Here is a 21,667-nt window from a genome sequence, read left to right as displayed (position 1 = left end):
AGAGATCTCAGAGGGCATCTAGTCCAACTCCCACCTGGACCTTGGGTCCTCTCTGCAGTATCCTTGGAAGACAGCCTTCCAGTCTCTTCTTGGATATCTGTAGTGACTGGGACATCCTGAAGCAGCTCTTATTGGACTGTTTGTGTCTCGAGGCGGGTCCTTATGTTGAGCTGACATGTGCTGATGAGCATTTTGGAGGCAGATTATCTGCAATTAGAAGACCCGGGTTCATTTGTTGACTTGATATGTAACTAGCTAGATGATCTTGGGAAAGTCATTTTGTATCTTTTGCCCTTAGTTGAGGTAGCTGGGTAGTATAAATCAGCCATGTGGCTTAGTGGTTAGAACATAGAACTTGGAGTGACTTTCTGAACCGAGTCAGAAAGATCTGAGTTCTACTTCTTCGTTGGACACTAGCTATAGTTGTGTGACTATAAGCAAGTCAATAAACCTGTCTGTGCCTCACTCAGTTTTCTCATCTGTAAAATGGGAATATTAATAATACCTACCTCTTAGGGTTGTTATGAGGATCAAATGACATACTATATAAAAAGTACTTTGCAAACCTAAAGAACTATGTAAATGCTAGTTATTGTCATAATTATTTACAATTTTCTAGGCATTGGACTAGACACAATACTATACTACAACAAGCATTTAGTAAATGCCTATTCCACATGAGAGAGATGGTGATAAGTGCTGGGGAAAATACAAAATGTAGATAAGGCATAGTTCCTACTCTCAGGGAACTTACATGGGGTAAGATACCAATACAGATAATTATAGTCCATGATATTACATGGTACATTCAGGAGAGAGAGAAGGACACAAAGAGATAGAGACAGAGAGACAGACATAAGGAGACAGAGACAGAGAGACACACAGAGAGACAGAGACAGATATAGACAGAGAGATATAAAGACACACAGAGACATAGAGACAGAGAGACAGACATAAGGAGACAGAGACGGAGAGACGGACAGAGACAGAAAGACAGACAGAGAAACAGAGATAGTGAAAGACAGAGAGAGAGACACACAGAGAGAGAGAGAGACAGAGACATAGACAGAGAGAGACACACATAGAGACAGAGACTCAGAGGGAGATTGGGAGACAGACAGACAGATGGACAAATGGACCCAGAGACCCAGGCAGGGACAGAGAAAGAGATAGAGACAGAAAAAGAGTGATAGGGACAGAGAAAGACATAGTGAGACAGGAGAAAGAAAGAGAGAGTCTGAGATAGCAAGGGAAAGAAAGATAGTGACAGAAAAAGAGAGAGACAGATAGGTGCAAATAATCATCTCTGGTGATTCTTTCTACCTCTGTGCCCTATGGGAACGATTGTGAATCAAATGGTATTCAGCTTTGGCCAAGAGGTATTGATGGCCACTTTTTCTCCCACTGCAGATTATGTCTTTGTGACACCTATTGAAGTGGATCCTGGAGGGGCCTACATTTCACACGACATTTTGCACAGCAGACGACAGAAGCGGTCACCCCAGAAACCCGGGGGCTCCTTGCACTATAGTTTTGTGGCATTTGGGCAAGAACTGCACCTAGAACTTGAACCTTCTGCCATCCTTGGCCAAGATCTTATCGTCCAGGTGCTCGGAAAAGATGGAGTCCTAGAGTCTGGGAAGCTCGCAATGGAGCGGTGTTTCTATCAGGGATTCATCTGGAATGACAGCGCCTCCTCGGTGGCACTGTCGACATGCATGGGACTGGTGAGTGTGGCTGCTGGAGGAATCGTGCTCCAGCTTTCGTGTGTTTTGTATAACTGGGAAATGCAATTGGGTGAACAGATGTGGGTAATATAAACATTCTCCTGCTAAATATGGCACCAGCAGCTTTGATACATCTCGTTCTCAGTTGTACTTGTCTGTTTCGTTTTCTCATTACAATTCAAAGGGTCTTAGATTTAGAATTAGAAGTGACAGTGGAAGTTGTTGAGTCCAACCTCTTCATTTTGCAGATGAGGAAACTGTGGCCCAGAGAGGTAAGTGATGTGCTCAGCTTCACACAAGTCAGTAAGTATCTGAGGTGGGATTTGAACTCAGAACTTCTACTCCAGGTCCAGTACTCTTCATAACAGAAACTGCCTCTCAACAAATTCGGTTCAACAAACAATTAGTAAGGACCAACTGTATACTTGGAATGCCCTGTGAAAGGTACTCTGGTTTCTATTTCAACTGAGGATGTATGATCTCATTAGGTTGGGGAGTCAGTCTACTGTCAGTGGTGGGGTGCAGTAGAAAGGTCCTTGTTTGGAGTCAGAACTGGATTCAAATCTTGTTTTTGCTGTTTGTGTGACTAGTAGTGAGTCATATTCTCTTCTCTGGGGCTCAGTGTCCTCATCTATAAGATGAGAGGGTTGGACCAGATGATCTCTAAGGTGGCTTCCAGTTCCAAATCCTGTCATCTCATTTTTGTCCTTGGTGATTTTTGTCCCTGTCCTTCTAAATAGAAGATCCTGCCCACTCCCTCAGACACTCTCTTCTGATTCTTGTAAAATTTAGTGGGTGTCAGGGCAGGGAGAGGTGCCATGGCATCATGGGTAGAAAGCTCTGCCTGCGAGTCAGGAAGAGGACCCCCAGGCCTCTGACAGGAGACTGGGTCTGTGACCCTTGTTAAGTCACTTCATTTAGTGCTTCAGGTAACTCTCCTAGACTGTAAGTTTCAGAACAGTTGCTGATCTTCATTGGCAGTAATAGCTGGCATTTAGATAGCTATATAATAGATCTAAGGATGTCCTTATTACGGTTTAAAACTGCCCTAAGACACAGTGTACTCTATGGTTTGATTTCACAGCAACCCCGTGAGGTAGGTGCTGTTATTACCCCCATTTTATAGATGAGGAAGCTGAAATGAAAGAGGTCAAGTGATTTGCCCAGGGTCATACAACTGTTAAATGTCTGAGGCAAGATTAGGATGAATTCAGGTCTTCCTGACGCCAAATCCAGTGCCTTATCCACTATTATGCCAAGTTGCTTCCCTCACTGCGAGTGAGTCCCTTTTATCAATGAAATCACAGATCTGGACCAAGCTCTTTCCCTTCCTCCTCCACCACTCTGAAAAACCAACAAACAAAACAAATCCAGTGCATCACTCAGGCTGTCCATTTATTCTTTACTCTAATAGGCCCAACTCCTTCAGGGAAGGCTTCCTGGAGGAGGGACTAGGGGAATCTGGGAGTTCTAACCCTTGCTAGAACCATGAGGAGGGTGGCAGGCATAAAGCCTGGATACTTGGGGAGGGTAAGTCACTTGACATCTCTGGGCTCTGTTTTCTCATCTGTGAGATCAGGGGATTGGACAACAGATGATCTCTATGACTCTTTCCACTCCTGAATCCTAGGGTTTTTTATTCTCTTCTATGATTCATAGACTCCAAAGGAAGGCTCTTTTTACCACACTAAACTACCTCTCAGTTATTTAATAATTATAATGAAGACTAGAACAAAAGAGCTTAAGAGAGATACCAGTCAATAAGCATTTATTAAATATGCACTAGGCCCTGTGCTGACCACTGAGGATACAAAGAAAGCCAGGAGCATGGTTCCTGCTCCTCAAAGAGCTCACAAGCTAATGGAAGAGGCACAGAAGACATATACAGAGTAGATGAAGGTCATCTGAAAGGGGAAGGCTCTAGTACAGCATCATGTGAAGTTGGAGGGAAGATTCCCCCAGGTGGGGGATAACAGTGGTGGTGGTGGTTCAGGAGAGGTTTCCCCAGGGATATGGCATTGGAGCTGGTGAAGAATGATTAGGATTTCAACAGGCAGAGATGGAGAAGAAGCCAGGTAGGCCACTCAAGGCAAAAGAAACAGCATGGCCAGAGGCAGGGAAAAAATTAATTGTATTCAGAAATATGCTAAGTCTAACCTTAATATTTCAATGGGGGTCCTTCTTCCGTTCATGGCTGAGCTCAGGTGCTATGTCCTCCGCGTAACTTTTTTTGGATTCTTTGCCATTGAAAGTATTCTCTCCTTCCTCATTTTCCCCCCTGGAGTACTTTGTCTGCATATGTCCTTTACCTCCATCTTTCCTTCTGTGTCTTATACTTACTTAGGTTCATGTTGTAACCCTCTAGGAAAGCGTAAGCTCCTTAAGGTCAGGGATTATGTCATTTTTCACTCTGGGATTCTCATGGCCAAGCACACTACCTTACACAAAGTTGGCACTTAATAATTATTATTGAATCAAGTGTCATCCTGCCATATCAGGTATTTGGGAAGTTCTGTGATGTATCCAGATATCTGTGACGCTACTACAGTCAATGACGATGATGTATCTATCAGTATGGCAAGGACCTATGATTTCAGTGGAATGGGGAGCTCCCATTATGGGAAGACCTTTCTCACAACAGAGATTGTGACCTGTCTAGAGCTTATAGTCTTAGAGAGTTGCCTGAGGCTCAGAGAGGTTGTGACTTGCCTAAGGTCACATAGCTAGTAAATTTCGTGGTACAATTTGAACCCAGGTTTTCCAGCTTACTTGTCTAGTATTGTATATAGTATACCATGCTGCCTCTCTGCTGATTATGATAACTCCCATTTCTGTAGTGTTTTAAGGTGAACAAAATACTTTCCTCACAACAACCCTTTGAAAAGGGTAGTACAAGGAGTCTTGTGCCCATTTTACAGATTAAGAAAACCAAGGCTGAAAGAGATTATGTGACTTGCCTAAGGCCATTCAACTAATTAGGTTCAGTGTCAGAACTTGAACCCAGGTTTTCTGATTCAGTTGATAAGTTTTGTTTCTCTTCTACAACATATCTTGTATTTAGCTCCCTTCTCTTCACTAAAAATGGCCAGCACTGGAGTTTAGACCCTCATCCCCTTTCTCCTGAACTGTTGCAATGGCTTCCTAATTGGAATCCTGGCTTCTAGTCACTCTCAATTCTAGTCCATCCTCTACATGTCTGCTAAAATCTTTTTCTTAAAGCACAAGTCTGAATGTCACTCACATGCTCAAGAACCTTAAGTGGTCTCCATTGCCTCTAGGATCAAATACAAATTCTTTAGCTTGATATCTAAAGTCCTTCACTGTATGCTTTGAGCTTCTACAGGAAGCCTTTTCCATTCCCTCTTAATTCTAGTGCCTTTTCTCTGTTGATTATTCACCATTTATCTTATATATAGCCTGTTGGTCCATAATTTGAATGTTATCTCCCTCTGGGGGGGGGGTCTTTGAGGGGGATCACATGAGATGATATTTGTTAAGCACTTAGCACGCTGCCTGGCTTATATTTTTGTTCTTGTTCATGACCCTATTTGGGGTTATCTTGAAAAAGATATTGGAGTGGTTTGCCATTTCCTTCTCTAGCTCTTTTGACAGATAAGGAAACTGAGGCAAACAGGGTAAGTGACTTGCCCAGGGTCACACAGCTAGTAAGTATATGAGGCAGGTTTTAAACTCATGTCTTCCTGACTCCAGGTCTGGCTCTCTACCCACTTGGTACCTACCTAGCTGACTGCCTGGCGCATAGTAGGCAGTTCATAAATGCTTATTCCCTTTCTCCTTCCCTAATAATAATAATAGTGATTATAAGGTTGATACAAATTCTTAGAACACATAATCAGTTTAAAAAAACTTGCAGAGAAACTTCTGGAACAAGCAGACATCACTTTTCTGAACAACTGTAAAGACTGATAACAAAGTCCCATCATTGGATTTCTAAAATGTAATCAAAAGAGAGTTATCTTCAAATGGAATTTATAAAACTTCCAAGAATAGAGTCCATTCCAAATATAGAATAAAAATATTTCAAAATATAGAAACCTAACAAGTTAAAATCACATGGGACTATGATGACGTGTGTATTACCCCTTCTCGTACTAACTGCTGCTGAAGTTGTTCCAAGGATGCTTTCAGTGCACCTACAGAAGATGAGCTTATATCCTAATACTTTTATTAACTAATAAAAAGCAGCTATTTTATCCACTTGTGCAACTGACTGCAGAACATGAAATATAAAAGAATCGTAATGGGATAGCACCTTATCCCAGGAACATTTCTATATGAACGCTAATAGAAAAGCATGAGATAATGATTGTAATGGTACTAATAGTAGTAATAGATATTTACATAACACTTTAAAGTTTGCATAGTGCTTTAAATATATTACTTTATTTGGTTCTCCTAGCAACAGTATGAGGTTGGTACAATGATTATCTCTGCTTTGCAGAGAGGAACATTGAGGTTCAAAGGAGCTGAGAAATGCCTAGCTTCATACATCTATTAAGTAATGGAACCTGAACTTGAACCTAGGTCTTCTGGTAAAAGATCAAGGCCTATTTCCAATGCCTGGCAACTGTCATAATGTGATGCTGCCATTCAGTACAGCAGCCAGAAAGAGTCAGTACACCTGAAAGCATTTGAAATAAGTGAGATTTCCTCTCTGCAGTAAATCCTGCTGGGGGCCCAGGTGGGTAGTGTTGGGGTCAGAGATAGCACTTGTGGGATTTGATTGACTGTAGGAGACTGTAAACATTTCTTGCGGTTGGCTCGAGTCTGAAGTGTCACTGAACTGTTTTACACACCAGCAGAACACTTTAATGTGTGTTGAAATACAGGTGCTAAATGTGTTGGCCAGAACATCATGGTCAGATGGAAGGAGAACAGGAAAAATCTAATTTAGGGCTTAAAGCTAGTAAAAAAAAATAATTGCTCCCATTTCTCTAGCGCTCTGTAGTTTATGAAGTGCTTCCCTCCCAACATGCCTTTCAGGTAGGTAGTGCACATATAATTATTATTATTATCTTTTTTTCAGGAAAATAACCTGAGAAATAGAGGCACATAGCTAGTACATGTCAGAGCTGGGATCTGAACTCAGTTCTCCAGATCAGGTGTCCCTCCACTACAATTGAATAGTCTTTGCACATTCTGCTATTAAACCAAGCAGGGGAAAGAGCATTTGGGAGCCAGTGAATCAGAATTTCCTTGAAAGGCAGTATAGGGGATGGAAGGAGCCCTTGACTGGGGAGGCAGAAGACTGTACAGAGCAAAGATACAGGTCTAAGTGGAGACTAAGGATGATACTCAAAATAGTGAGGCCACGAAAGAACAAATCACAGAAACAATTAACAGCTTGTGGTATGATATCTCAGGGTCATTGTTGAAACAAGATAGAATTTTTGAGGATGCAGCTAAAGCAGTCCTCAGAGGAAAAATGGCATCTCTAATAAGACACATTAACAAATTAGAAAAAGATAGCAATAATGAATTGATTATCTACTTAAAAAATCCAAGCAAATTAGACCAAAACAAGTTAACAGAATCCCTGTGTTTGACTTCTGGCTCTGCATTTACTAGCTGCATGTCATGGATAAGAGCTAGCCTCCTTGGGGCAGCTAGGTGGTGCAGTGAATAGTACACCAGCCCTAAAGTCAGGAGGACCTGAGTTCAAATCTGGACTCACACCAAACACTTGGCCCTTACTAGCTGCATGTCCGTGGATGAGAACCAGCCTCTCTGTGTTCCCCTGATGCCTCATCTTTAAATGGGGGTACTAATCCTTTTTCTACCTACCTCACAGGGCTATTGTGCAGAAAAGTTCCCTATCAACTGCAAAGTACCACAAAATATGAGCTCTTTTCATTGTTATGTCTGATTACAAACTTATGGCTGGAATTAATATATAGAGGTATAGAGGTGCTTACTAGTTAATAATCTTAGTTGATTAATGACTATAGCAATTCCCATTGAGCTGTGGCAGCCCCTTAAGCTTTATAAAGCACAACCATCATATAAGGCAACAAGGACAAATATTCCTATCTACATTTTACACAGAAGGAGACTGGGGCCCAGATAGTTGAAGGGATTTGCCCACAGTCACACAGCCAGTAAGCATCAACACTGGGATTTGAACTAGGGATTCTTGGTTCCAGGTCCAGAACGCTTCACTGGTGACTCATTCTGCTTGACGGACAGCAGGATAATCTTGGATTGTGACCCAGTCAGTCCCTGTTATCAGAGAGCTTGTGTGGAATCTACTCATATTGCAACTATCTCATGCCCAGGCTGTAGTCAGTGTGTTCCCTGCTAGACCTCATTTTGCGGTTTGGCCTCCCCCTCCTTATCACCGGATTTGCTCTCTAGCAATTAAGTCCTAAGCTGTCCTTGTCCTCCATGGTTGGCCCCACTCCTCCTTCCTGAACTGTTCATTAGCAGGGACCACTCTGTGTTCTAAGGGCAAGGACTCACTTTGCCAAGCCAGGAATGAGGAAAGGGCAGCGAGATTGTGAAGCACTTGTATTTCCGTAGGCACCAGACACTCTTTGATCTGGCCTGGGTTGTCTTTTTCACGCCTCAGAGGATTCAATCACTGAGTTCTCTGTTGTTGACCATAGTGGAGCTTGGAGAGAAAAGTCCATTTGTGAAGGGTTACTGAACCGAAAGGCATTAGTGTACAGCAGAAAGGAGCGGGGGTTCGTGGCTTTGTTGGGAAGCTGTGAACAGCTGACACTGAACCACATTCATTCATTCATTTGTTCCTTATTTATTTAGTGCCTACTATGATCAGAACACATCAAATGCTTCACTGAAGTGTCTCATTGTGATGTGGAGGTACAGGGGGGTGGTAAGGATGCAAGGCCATGCCAACAAACTCAGGAAGGTTCTACCAAGCTGGGCAGGCTTTGAGTATGGCAGAGACATTTGAAGATCTGTCGTTTGAGGACCAGCTGAGCTAAATTCAAAGGGGCTCTTTTCAAGGTTGACTGCAGGGCCAGGTAGGTTCCTATCTTTAGCAGTGGTCCATAAAACCCTCTACCTGGTGCACGTGCAATTAGCTTTGTGCTGGACCCTGGGGGAAAGAACTGCGCAGAGGCTCACAAAGCACTTTCCTCACAAACCTGGGATATAGATAGCGCAAGCATCACTATTCCCTTCTTGTACTTAAGTCAACTGAGGCTATGAAAGGTTAAGTCAGTTGCTGCTCTTCACAAAAATACTGGAGCTGAGATTCCAACTAAAGTTTTTCCTGACTCAGTGGTGGTGCTTTTCCCACTAAACCACACTATTTCTCTCCAAAGGAATTTTTTTTTCTCACAATAACCCTGAAAGGTAGACTGCACAAAGATCATTGTTTCCATTTTACAGATTATATCAAAAGCAACTCATATTTATATATTGCTTTAGGGTTTATGAAACGTTTCCCCCACAGCAACCCTGTGGGGATTTTTATCATCATTGAGAAGGAAAGTAGCTTGCCCAGGGTCACAGAATAAATTAGTGGCAGGACCTGGTATTAACCTCAGGTGTTATGACCTTGAGTCATCCCTTTCCACTAACTCTTTGGCCTTCAGTTTCCCCAAATGTATAATTCGAGAGGTGGTGGATCTGATCCATTCTGTATTTTAATTGTTTCACTTTCGTTGCCCAGGGTTCCTTGTTATAGAGGCAGCTGGGTGGCACAGTGGAAAAAGTGCTGGACTTGGCATCAGTAAAGACTGAGTTCAGATTTTATAGGTGAGGAAACAGGCGCTGAGCAGATCACAAACCAAGCCAGTGGCAGGGCCTAGACTTCAGCCCAGACATTATGACTTTGAGTCCTAGTTTTTCCCCCAATTCTCTGGGCCTCAGTTTCCCCATTTGTATAATGACAGAGCTGGAGTTGAAGGATCCTTCCAGATGTGATATTCTGTTTTTATAGTCCCAAATTAATTGCCCAGGATTCTCTGTGATTGTCACATTGCGCAAGTGTCCATGCTCATGGGAAGAAGGCTGCATTTGGAGTTAGAAGGTCTCTATTCCAATCCTGACTTGGATGTTTCCTAGATGAATGACTGTAGGCAAATTACTTTATCCCTTTCAGTTTCTTAATCTATAAAATGGAGGTAATTTTTGTACTACTTATCTCACAGAGCTCTTGTAAGGAAAATAGTTTTTCTACTATAATACCCTAGAAATTAGGCTACCATCATTTTCTTTTAATCATAAACAGTTCTCATTTCTACAATATCTGAGTCGTTTTCTCACACCTTATTCTCTTCCAGTGACACTAGCCTCCTTGCCGTTCCTTGCACAAGATGCTCTCTATGACTGCGTTTCCCTGGCTGCCTCCATGCCTGGAATACTCTCTCTCCTTATTTCTGCCTCCAAGGTTCTCTTGCTTCCTTCAGATCTCAGCTAAAATTCCTCCTGCAAGAAGCCTTTCCTAGACCCCCTATAATTTTGGTGTTTTCCCACCGTGATTATCTCCAACTTATCCTGTATGTATCTTGTTTGTACACTGTTGCCTACATGGTATCTCCCACACTGAATTGTAAGCTCCCTGAGGACAGGGACTGTATTTGCCTTTCTTTTTATTCTCAACACTTAGCACAGTTCCTGACACATAATAAGTGTGTGTGTGTGTGTGTGTGTGTGTGTGTGTGTATATGCATATATATATAATATATGCTTACTGAATTGACTTTAATCCCTTAAAAGAATTGGTGGGCTAGTGGAAGTATTCTAGAAAAATATTCTAGAAAAATCTAAGATTACTACCTATTTCTTATTGAAGCTTCTCCAAACTGTTTTTAATAAGGGCATTTACTTCCTTGTGCCCTGTGCTATGGGGATATGCAAACTCATGAAATGGGGGTCCTGTTTTCCAATAGTTTATGGGTTAATTAATTCAAGATACATCTACCAAGCACCCACTCTGTGCTAGGCCCAGTAGAATGTAAGCTCTTGAAGGTCAGGGGCAGTGTTATTTTTGTCTTTGTATCCCAAGAATTTAGCACAGTGCATGGAGCAGGTACTTAAATGGATGTAGAATAGAATGGAATAGAAGGAAATGGGATGGAATGGAATGGAATAGGATGGGATGAGATGGGATGGGGTGGGATGGGGTGAGATGGGATGCAACAGTATAGGATGGGATGGGATGGAGGAGGATGAGGTGGAATGGAATAGAATAGAATGGAACGGTATGGAATGGGATGGAATGAAATAGAATAGAATAGGTATCACCTGCAATTTTGAATCTTCAGAAACTTTGGGGTTCCAGGATTCACAGAATATGGCATCACTGAGAAAAAAGTGTGGAAAAGGTGGCTTTTTATGTTATGCAATAGTTTGGAATCATTGAAAACTAGACAGGTTTCCAAATAAAGTCTAGTCCACCCTCTTCAGTTGGAGGTAGGACATCACATGGATAAAGAATGGGACAAATTTGCTGGCCTTCCTATAGGAATATTTTCTAACCAATGGATGAATGAATGACAGAAAGCACTTATTAAGTGTTTAGTATATGGAAAATTCTTCACTAAGCACTGGGACTCTAAGAAAAAAAAGCAAGACCCTCAGTTCTCAAGTTGCACTAATGGAAGAGACAACATATATAGGAAGCATCAGCAACAGGAAAGATGGACAGGTTCCTTCATCTTTAGAGCTCAGTGGCAGAGTCGATGGTCCTGCATCTTCTCCTCTGTGATTTCCACTGTTTAAAACCATATCCACACCCAGTGTTGAACCATCAAGGACTTTGATGGCAAGGACTTTTTGTTTTCAAGTTTTTTGTAGCTGGGGCTGCTGAGGAGACAGGAGATTCAGAATGAGAGAAGAATAAACTACATTTGGACTGTAATCCATAACAGGAAGTGAAAATAGAACCCTAGAAAATGAAGTCAGACATAGTCATTGGACCAGTCCAAGTACACAGGGCAGTCAGTGGCATAGTAGATGGAGCTTTAGACTTGGAATCAGGTAGGAATCTTCTCAGTCAATTACTGATCCTGGGCAAGTCCCTTAACCTCTTAGCTTCAATTTCCTCATTTGTAAAGTAGGGATAATAACAGCACCCACCTCACAATATTGTCGTGACGGTCAGAGGACATAACATACATAAAGCACTTTACAAACCTTAAAACACTATATAAATGCTAGCTATTATTATTCTCCAAGGTCACATCCAGGTTGTAAGTGGCGGCATCGGAATTTGAGCCTAGGTTTTCTAATCCTAAACCTATTGCTCTTTCCACTATACCATAGCTGCCCTGAACTGGGCCCTGAAGGATGAGTAAGATCCAGATTAGGTGACTAGAAGGAAACAGGGAGATATTCCAGGAATGGGACCCAGCTCAGTCTAATACATTGGGAACAACCATAGTGGGGACAAGAGTCACTAAAGAGGCACAACTTAAACTTTCTAAACCTTAAAACAGTTATTAGATTATCTGTTTGATAGCTAATCTCCAGTAGCCAGTTCCATAGTAATGGGCCAGATTTACTGTGAATTAGAATTAGAGAATATGGACTTGGAGCTTTAAAAGACTTTTGAACACGGGATGCAAAAGCTCAAGGGACCTTAAAACATAGAATGCAAGAAGCAGAAGGAAGCTTGCACTATAGGATGTTAGCACGAAAATGGACCTTAGATAATGGGATGTCAGATGTAGTAGGGACTCTAGACTCTAGGACAAAGCATGTTAGAACTGGGTGTGACCCTGGAAGACTCCTTTAGGCCAACTCCCTCATTTCACAGGCTAAGCACGTGATTCCCAGAGAAAAATAACTTGCCTTAGGTCCCACTGCGACTCAGTAGCAGAATTGGGAACTGAAACCAGTTCTCCTGATTTTTACCCCTGAATTCCTGATTCTTAGGACCTTTTCTTCAGAACCAACACTTTTATCATTACATAGATAAAAATGATGTGGGTTTCCACTTCTGGTAATAAGCAGGTTTGTAGAAGATAGAACTGATAACTTTTTGGAAAACAAAACTATTAGATGCATCCAACAGTCATCCAAACACCCTGCCCCTCCTCAAAGTACATTCCTCAAAAAACAGTTAAGCAAAACCCGCCCAGTCAGAGTGGTTGTAACTAGTGGTAGATGCCACTTTCCACTCTGGTCATTTACTGCTTGTTACCAGGAAAGTCATGAGTGTAAGCTTCAAGTTGTTGATACTAACATCGTTTATTGTATTTGACCTTTTGGTATTGTCTTCTTTGGCATTGTTGTGGTCATGTAGAGTTTCTTTTGGCTCTGCTTATACTGTCCCATTTCATACAAGTCTCCCATGTTTCTCTGAATTCTTCATATTCACAAGTGACCACCTGTTGAAGTCTCAACATCTCGTATCTACTGATGGATCTGAAAAGTACCAAGAACATTTTTCTGGGCATTATCTGTATCTGAGTATCTACGAAATCACTTGGTTCTTCTTTATTATATCCAGTACTTCCCATGAAAGTCTGTTCCCACAGTTTTTCTATCCAATTATAGGGGAGATTATACTGAAATACCAGACTAGGAGCCTGGGAAGAGAGATCTGTCTGGACAGAGAGCTGACCTCTTGTGAGGAGATGCCTTTGATGTAAATAAATCTTGGTTTTCCCTTGGGTTCTTTTCAGACTTAAAAAAAAAATCCATCATTGCTGAGCCTTTATTATTGAGAAAACAATTTTTAAAAGAAATATTTCTTTTAAAGGTTGTATAGTACACACTGTTACCTTAAAAGAAGACGGTCATACGTTGGGAGGAGTGTGTATTTGAAAGAGAGCATGGAAAACCAACTCTGACTCCCTGAGTTTTTCTGCAGCAATGCTTTGCATCTTTATGATCTTTTGGTTTAAAATTTCACATTTTTTCCTTTACTTCTTGAAACTTTTTATTTTTTTTATTTCTAAAGATCACAGAATGTCACTATATATAAGGGACCTTATAGGTCCCAGCTATAGGGAACCTTAACTCAAACCCTGTTATAGAGAAAAAAGGAAACCAAGGTTCAGAGAGAAGTGACTTGTTCCCGTTCACACAGCAGAGCCAAAACCCTGACTCTGACTTAAGTGCACTTTCCACCTCATGGGGGGTATTTGTCATACATCTGCCTATCTACCTCTGTCTGTCAGTCTGTTTATCTATCTATCTATGTATCTATCATCTATCTCTCTATCTCTGTCTCACATCTGTATCTATCTCCCTATTGATTTTTATGTCACATCTATCTATATCTATCTCTTTATCTACCTGTCTATCATTTATTCATCTCTATATGCCTATGTATAATCAATCTTCAACATTCATGAATTTAACTTTTGTGACTTCAAGAATTCACATGATTTTATTAGTAACCTCGTTTTCACTTTCATGTTGGCAACTTGCACATTTGTGGCTATGAGCAATAAAGAAAAAAATAAAAGGCGTGATGTGTACAAGTTTGAGAGTGGCTGGAATCCTATTAGAATATATTATTTCAAACTGGTACATCCTTCATGTTCTCCAACATCATCCACCAGCTGTGAAGGATAGAGTGTTAGAAGTGATGTCAAGATATTGCCAATCTTGGCATCTTCTTACAGCAGCAACTAAAGTCCAGCAACCTCTCCTTTGGCTTTCAGAGGCCAGCCCAAATAGAAAGGTTTGCAGCAGTATAATACACACTACAACACCCTCACACTGCTGTCTGACACAGTAGAAAGTAATATTCAGGTTAATTTTTTTGTTTTAAGAATTTTATTTGCTGTATGGTATTTATGGTACTATAGATTTCATGAGTTATGAAAAGTGAACATTATTTGAAATAATTTTTTAAATTATTTAAATTTAAATTAAATTATTTAAATTTAAATTATTTAAATTATGAGATGTAGCACAAAAGGTCACACAATTCTAAGGAATTACTAATGAGGAAAATGTTTTGTATATTACCAATTTTATTTTGTGTACTGCATTTTATAGGTTATTTCATGGTTACTGTGTTAGAAAAAAGTACATAATAGACAGGCTGGTGATAGACTGGTAGGCCAACAGAATTGGATAGATATATGATAGATAGATAACATGCATACATGCAGTCAGTCCTCAATTTTGACAGAGGCAATGTTCCTAAAAAATAGTGCAAAAGTCAAAGACACAAATGTTGATACATTGAATCTATGGAAAATAGGGAGTTAGGTTCCTGTGACCACCAAAAACTGATATCTTTTGCTAGAGATTGCTGAAAATAGACCTTTCTGCACACAATTCTTTATAATAAACCATCAATTCTGATAATAGACACTTTTTCTAATATAGTAACCACAAAATAACCCATAAAATGCAGTACCGAAAATAAAATAGGTCACCTAGAAAACGTTTTTACTCACTATTAATTCCCTAGAATTTTGGAACCTTTTGTGCTAACATCCCAGTTAAAAAAATAAAACATTGATTTCAGACAATATTTGCTTTTCATAACACGTAACATCTGCAGTACTGTCTCTCTGGGGATGCAGATTTCACCTTATCCATGCCTGCCCATCTGGTGTGACCTGGAAGCTCACCACAGGAGATCCATCCAGCATGCTAGAAAGTCTGAATGATACTTCTTCTTCTTTTTTTTTTTTTTTAAGAAAGAAACTTTTTAATTTGGTTTTGTAGGTACACAATTTTTTGTTGTTGTTGAATTTAATTTAATCTATAAAGTTTAGGTTTCCCCCACACCATAGAAATAAATGGAGTTTAAGGATGATAAACACAAAAAATATGGAACGCTTTATGAATTTGTGTGTCATCCTTGCTCAGGGGCCATGCTATCATTCCAATTTTAGTATATGTGCTGCCAAAGCAACCACTGAATGATACTTCTCATGGCACAGAGGTGACCAAGATAGTACAAGCCCCAACGTGTTCTATCACATTCTGACATGCTAGAAAGGCCTCCAGTGTACTCCTGGCAACAGGCTGTGTTTGCTTTGTGAGAAGCTAATTATAGAGAGGCTCGTCATTAGTGTCTTGGCCATTAGGGGAAGACACAAAGAAAAATACAGAATGTCCTCCAATCCTCTTCTGCATCTTCAGGGATGGTGGCAGAGTGGTAGAAAAGAGGGCAGAGGGCACTGAGAATCACATAATTGTTTTTAGGTCCATATTCCTAAATGTTTATATATTATGTATTATATGTACACTATAGATGCTGTATATTATAGATATACACACTAAGTAGTATAGTATATAAATAAATTATATATATATACATGTGTGCTATATATATTATATCAAACAAATGTATATAGATATATCTGTAGAAATGTATCTCTGTCTTCATATATAATAAGAGTTAGCATCTCCATCACATTTTAAAGTTTGCCAGGTGCTATTTTTTTTATCCCCATAGGCAGCTAGGTGGCGCAGGTGGCTCAGTGGATAGAGCACCAGGCCTGCAGTCAGAAAGACAAGTTCAAGTCTGGCCTCAGACACTAGCTGAGTGACCTTGGATAAGTCACTTAACCCTATTTGTCTCAATTTCCTCATCTGTAAAATGAACTGAAGAAAGAAATGGCAAATCACTCCCATATCTGCCAAGAAAACCCAAATGGGATCATGAAAATGGGAGAACCGAAAACAATTTTTTATCCCCATTTTACAGATGAGGAAGTGGAGGTTGAGAGAGATTAATTGACTTGTCCAGGGTCTTATAGCCATCTCAGGTGATCCTGACCTGAAGTCCAACACTCTACTCCCTGTACCACCTAACTGCTTTAAACCTACCTATGCAAGTAAGTTAAAGGATACATGTCCCCAAAGATCCATGATTTTATGATTGTAGGTGCCTCACCTACTAATGTAGATTCCAACCTCCCCCACATATTGGTAGATGAGTTTGGGGAGTTTCTGTGGCCAAAAAAATTCACCTTTGTAGCCAACCATTTGGTCATGAGACTCCTCATTTAACTATACTAGTCCTTGTTTTTCCTCTGTTGGTCCAGCTCTCTGGGAGAGGTGGCTCTTCTTGCCCAGGCCAGTCCTTTTCCTTGTTCCCTTCTATCCAATGATATCCCTATCTATCCTCATGAGTTTGACCCTTCAATAATTACCTCCCTTCCTTTCATCTTCAGTTTCTCTTTATCTCCTTCTTTGCTGAAACTATCTCTAGAACTCTCCCTATCTTAAAAAAAATCTTCCTTTGATCCTACTCTTCCCTTAAATTATCATATCTCATCTTTTTTGAAATAGATCTTTATTTTTAATTTATGAAGCAACGCAAGCATTTTCATAACATAGTACAATAAAAAAGATGACTGCACATGAAACCGCAAATCTGTTGTGTACAACTTGCTATTCCTTTTAAATATATAATATAGTTATCATATAACTTTTTGTCTTCCCCCTACCCCACCTGAGAGATGGCTATCATTAGACATAAATATGTATATATATGTATGTGTATATGTATATGTATATGTAAAAATCATTCTACACATACTTTTACTTATCAGTTCTTTCTTTGGATGCAGATAGCATCTTCCTTCATAGGTCCTTTGTAGTTAATTTGGGAATTTGTAATAGTCATAATGACTTACTTGCACAAAGTTGTTTTTGAAACAATATTGCTGTTACTGTATACAGTGTTCTCTTGATTCTGCTCATTTCACTCTACATTATTTGGTACGTGTCTATCCATGCTTTTCTATAATCAATAAGCTCATCATTTCTTACAGCACAGTAGTAATCCATCACTATCATATGCCACAACTTGTACAGTCATTCCCCAATTGATGGGCATCCCCACAATTTCTAGTTCTTTGCTACCAAAAAGAGAACTGCTATAAATATTTTAGAACGTATAGGTTCTTTTCCTCTTCCCCTAATTATATCTCTTCCTAGCATAGCCAATCTTCTAGAAAAAGGCAGCTTTTGTTGCTGTCATTTCCTTAACTTCCACTATATCTCAATCCCTTAAAATCTAGCTTCTGACCCTAACACTGATCTGAAATTGCTCTCGCTAGTTGGTCAGCCACTCAGTCAGCATTTATGAAGTGCCTTCTGTGTGCTATGCACTGTGCTAAGTGCTCCGAGGTTGTCAGTCGTCTTTACTGTGAAATATGACAGTTTTCTTTTAGGTCTGATTTTATTTGATCTTTTTTTGCAGCTTTCTGGAACTCCTGCTCCTTTCAGAAACTCTCTTTCCTTATGCCTTGTGATGTTTTGCTATGCAGGTTCTCCTCACTCATACCTTTCTACATGCTCCTTTTCAGTCTTCTTGTCATTATATTCAAGCAAATCTTCTTATGTCTTGATTCACAGTGTAGTTAGTCAGTTTTATTATAAGCGTCCTAGCTCACTGCTTAGGAAAATAAAAAAAAACAAATTAGAAAACTGTACAGTTAAGTTTCAATGGAATTTCATGGTATGAAACCTTTTCAGATTTCAGAGTACTAAGGAAAATATCTCTGATCATAATCCATCTTCCAGTCTCCTAGGAATGAGTGTCCACCATGGCTCTATCCTAGGCCCTACTTTCTCTCTAAATTCTTTCTTTAGAGCAGATCTCATCTGCTCTCATCCTTGTAGTTGTCATCTTCAGACAGTAACTTTAAGATCTACTTGACCAGCCTTAATCTTTGTCTTGAACTTCTACTTATATCTCTAACCACCTGTTAAACATATTGACCTGAATGTCCTAAAGGCATTTCAAACTCTATATGTCCAATATGGGACTCATTTTCCACCTATCAAACTCACCTATCCTCCAAGCTTCCCTGCTTCTGGTAAGAACACCCCCAACCTTTTAGTCTCCTAGGTCTAAAACCTTGAGTTTTCTATCTCACACACCTTCCGTGTGTGGTTGCCCACAATATCTCTTATATTCATCTCCTCTTCCTTTGTAAGGTCTCTGCCTTAGTTCAAGATCTTCACATCTCTCACATCATCTGTTATAGTGGTATAGTAGCACCCTAATTGAGCTCCCTGTTTCTAATCACTGTCCTCTTCGATCTAGCCTTCACACAGATGCCAAAATAATCAGTGTAAGGAATAGGGCTGACTATATCATTCCTAGGCTCAGTGGTTCCATATTTCTTACAGGATTAAATATAAACTCCTTATTCTGGCACTGTGGTGATTAAAAAGGTTTGAAAGATATAGTTTGAAAGACATAATTTTATTAGTAAGGCCAATGGGTTATTAATAAAAGGATGGTCATTTGGCCATCTCTCACAGAGCAAATACAATTATGGTGGTGAGGCTCACAGTTTATATACCCTTTGAAGAGTAGATGTTCAATGAGGGGCTGTGAGTGATCTCATGTCATCCTTGGACAGAGAAAATATCTCTATATGCAGACCACCCCCAGCTTTGGGCTATCTAGACAAAATGGGCTTCTTCACCTTAGATTAAATTCCTTGAAAGGTTGGGTGGAGTCTGAACAAGATGAGGAGACTTAATTCAATCTCATTATCAGTAATGTCCTTCAAGTGACTGAACTTTTTTAAAATCAGGAATTTGGAAAAAGGGGAGAGCTCCAAATCTCCCCAAGATATTGGTTATTAATAACTATTTCCCTCAGCATTTAAATTTAAGCCCCTCTACAATATAGCTTCAACTTATCTGTTCAGACAAATATCACATCACTTTCCATTTATACACTTACGCTGGACAACTGATTGTCCCCTGATTTGTCCCACTATTTCTTGCCATGGTACATTCATGTACCCTGTTGCCCGTGCCTGGAATCTAATTTCTTCTCATCTTTATCTTTCAGAAAACTCTGCCTTCAAAGCTTATTTCAATTGCCACTTTAAGTAGACTTGCCACTGAAAAAATGATTTCTAATATTCAGAATTTCCTGGGGCATTTTGTTTGGAATTTTCTGTTTTCCTCATCACATCCTGCTTTGTATGATAATCATTTTGTCAGTAAGTCAACAAGTATTTGTGTGTCAGGCCCTGTACTAAACTCTGTAGTTACAAAGAAAAACAAGAACAGTTCCTGCCTTCAAAGAGCTCACATTCCAAAGAATGAGACAATGTAAATAACTAAGTATACAGAAGTTATCTACAGAATAGACACCAGGCAGCTAGGTGGCACAGTGGATAGTGTCCAGCATGGAATTGGCTGAGTTCAAACCTGGCTTCAGATGCTTACTAGCTGTGTGACCTTGGGCAAGTCTCAACTCTTTTTAACTCAGATCCTCATCTGCAAAATAATTTGGAAAAGGAACAGCAAACCACTCCAATATCTTTGTCAAGAAATTCCAAATGGGGTTATGAAGAGTTAGAAATGACTGAATAACAAAACAACAAAGACAGTAAATATTTGTTGAATTTGAAAAGGGGCCCTGTGATGGACAGACTCAATGTCTATTGTTTGAAGATTAGCTTACTGAATAGAAGCTCATTACCATAGGGCTGGCCACCAGGGGATGCATTTTTTTTTCCCTGCAACAACTCCTGAAACTGTCTACTAAATTTCAATCTGGTTCAGTGGAGGGAGGGAGGACCAACATTTATGATTGCATGGATTATTAAAAAGTATTGTAGGTATTTAGTCCTTATCTAGCATAGTTGCCTCCTTAATATTTCCAAATGATATCTATTTTCAAAGTAGCCATACACTGGCTTACAGTTTGGAGAATTGTTAGGCAAGGTTTTTATGTTTTGCTTTGGAGAATGGGGGAATTATCATTCTGAATGCCTCTGGAAACGTTCAGGTATTGTCACTAACCATGAGGAGCTGAGATCTGGTGAGATTATTGGAATCCTTATGCAGAAGTACTGTGTGTGAGTGTGAGTGTGTGTGTGAGTGTATGTGTGTGTGTGTGTGAGTGTGTGCGTGGCCATCTGGAAATATTTTGGAAGACATGTGTGTTTGCTTTTGAATTCCATAGCATGCCAGCTGAAGTTGCTGAAAATAATTGGGTTTTTAGGGAAAAAAAGGGCTATATTTATGAGAAAATGCACTGGAATTCTAACAAGGAAGTGGCATTGTCTGGGGACACAGAATGGACTACTTCCTTGGAGCTGTGCATTCCGTTCCTAGTTTGACCATTGATCTTATTAAAGACGTTTAGTTTTTCTCTATTTTCTTAAGCTATAAGAAAGAGAGCAGAGGAAACAATTTCAAGGAGCAGTGAAACACTGAACTGGTTGGTAGTTCAAAGTCATCAAAGCTTGAAAGAACCTTAGAACATAGAATGTCAGAGAGTGGAGGGGCTTTAGAGCATCAAATCCCAGAGCTGGAAAAGATCTCAGAGATGTTCTAGAATCTAGATCAGGAGTTCCTAACTTTGTTTGTTTGGTTCATAGGTAGCTAGGTGGCAGAATAGATAGAGCTCTGGGCCTAGAGTAAAAAAGAAGCTAATTCAAATAATAGACACTTCTTAACATTTGACCCTGGGCAAGTCACTTAACCTCTGTTTGCCTCAATTTCCTCAACTGTAAAATGAGAATAATAATAGCACCTACCTCTCAGGTTGCTGTGAAGATTAAATGAGATAGTATTTGTAAAGTGTTTAACACAATGTCTGGCACATAGTAGGTGCTTAATGCATATTTTCTTCCTTCCTTCCTCCTTTCCTTCCTTTCTTCCTTCCCTCCTTCCTTCCCTATAACCAACTGGGAAGCCTATAAAACCTTTCTCATAATATTTTTAAGTTCATAAGATAGAATAATAATAATAGGTAACATTTACATGGTACTTTAGGGTTTGCAAATCACTTTACAAATTATCTCATTTTGTCTTATAATAACCTTGAAAGGTAGGTACCATTATTACTTCCATATTACAAATAACAAAACTGAGGCTGACCAAGGTTAAATTACTTGCCTTTAGTCACACAATAAATATCTAAGGCAGGATTTGAACTGAGGTCTTCTTGACTCTAATTCTGGTATTCTAGTCACCATACCACCTAGTTGCCTGTAAAATGCCTAGTACAAAATACTTAGGATTACAAAAGAAACCAAAGGTCA

At 39.9% G+C, this 21,667-nt stretch overlaps 1 protein-coding gene and 1 pseudogene across 1 annotated transcript in view; one reads left to right on the top strand and one right to left on the bottom strand.

Moving 5' to 3' along the window:
• ADAMTS18 (ADAM metallopeptidase with thrombospondin type 1 motif 18) overlaps positions 1–21,667 on the top strand; it is a 194,918-nt gene that overhangs the window by 5,314 nt on the left and 167,937 nt on the right. The window contains exon 4 of the mRNA XM_027865019.1: positions 1,411–1,727. Within this exon, the coding sequence (XP_027720820.1) occupies positions 1,411–1,727 (317 nt within the window). The remainder of the gene's footprint in view (positions 1–1,410; positions 1,728–21,667) is intronic.
• Positions 15,456–15,546, bottom strand: LOC114045565 (annotated as a pseudogene).

This window comes from Vombatus ursinus, unplaced genomic scaffold, assembly GCF_900497805.2.
Source record: "Vombatus ursinus unplaced genomic scaffold, bare-nosed wombat genome assembly UNPS02014778.1, whole genome shotgun sequence".
Taxonomy (NCBI): domain Eukaryota; kingdom Metazoa; phylum Chordata; class Mammalia; order Diprotodontia; family Vombatidae; genus Vombatus; species Vombatus ursinus.
The sequence above is the reverse complement of the archived record's forward strand: the minus strand, read 5'-3'. Positions and strand labels throughout refer to the sequence as shown.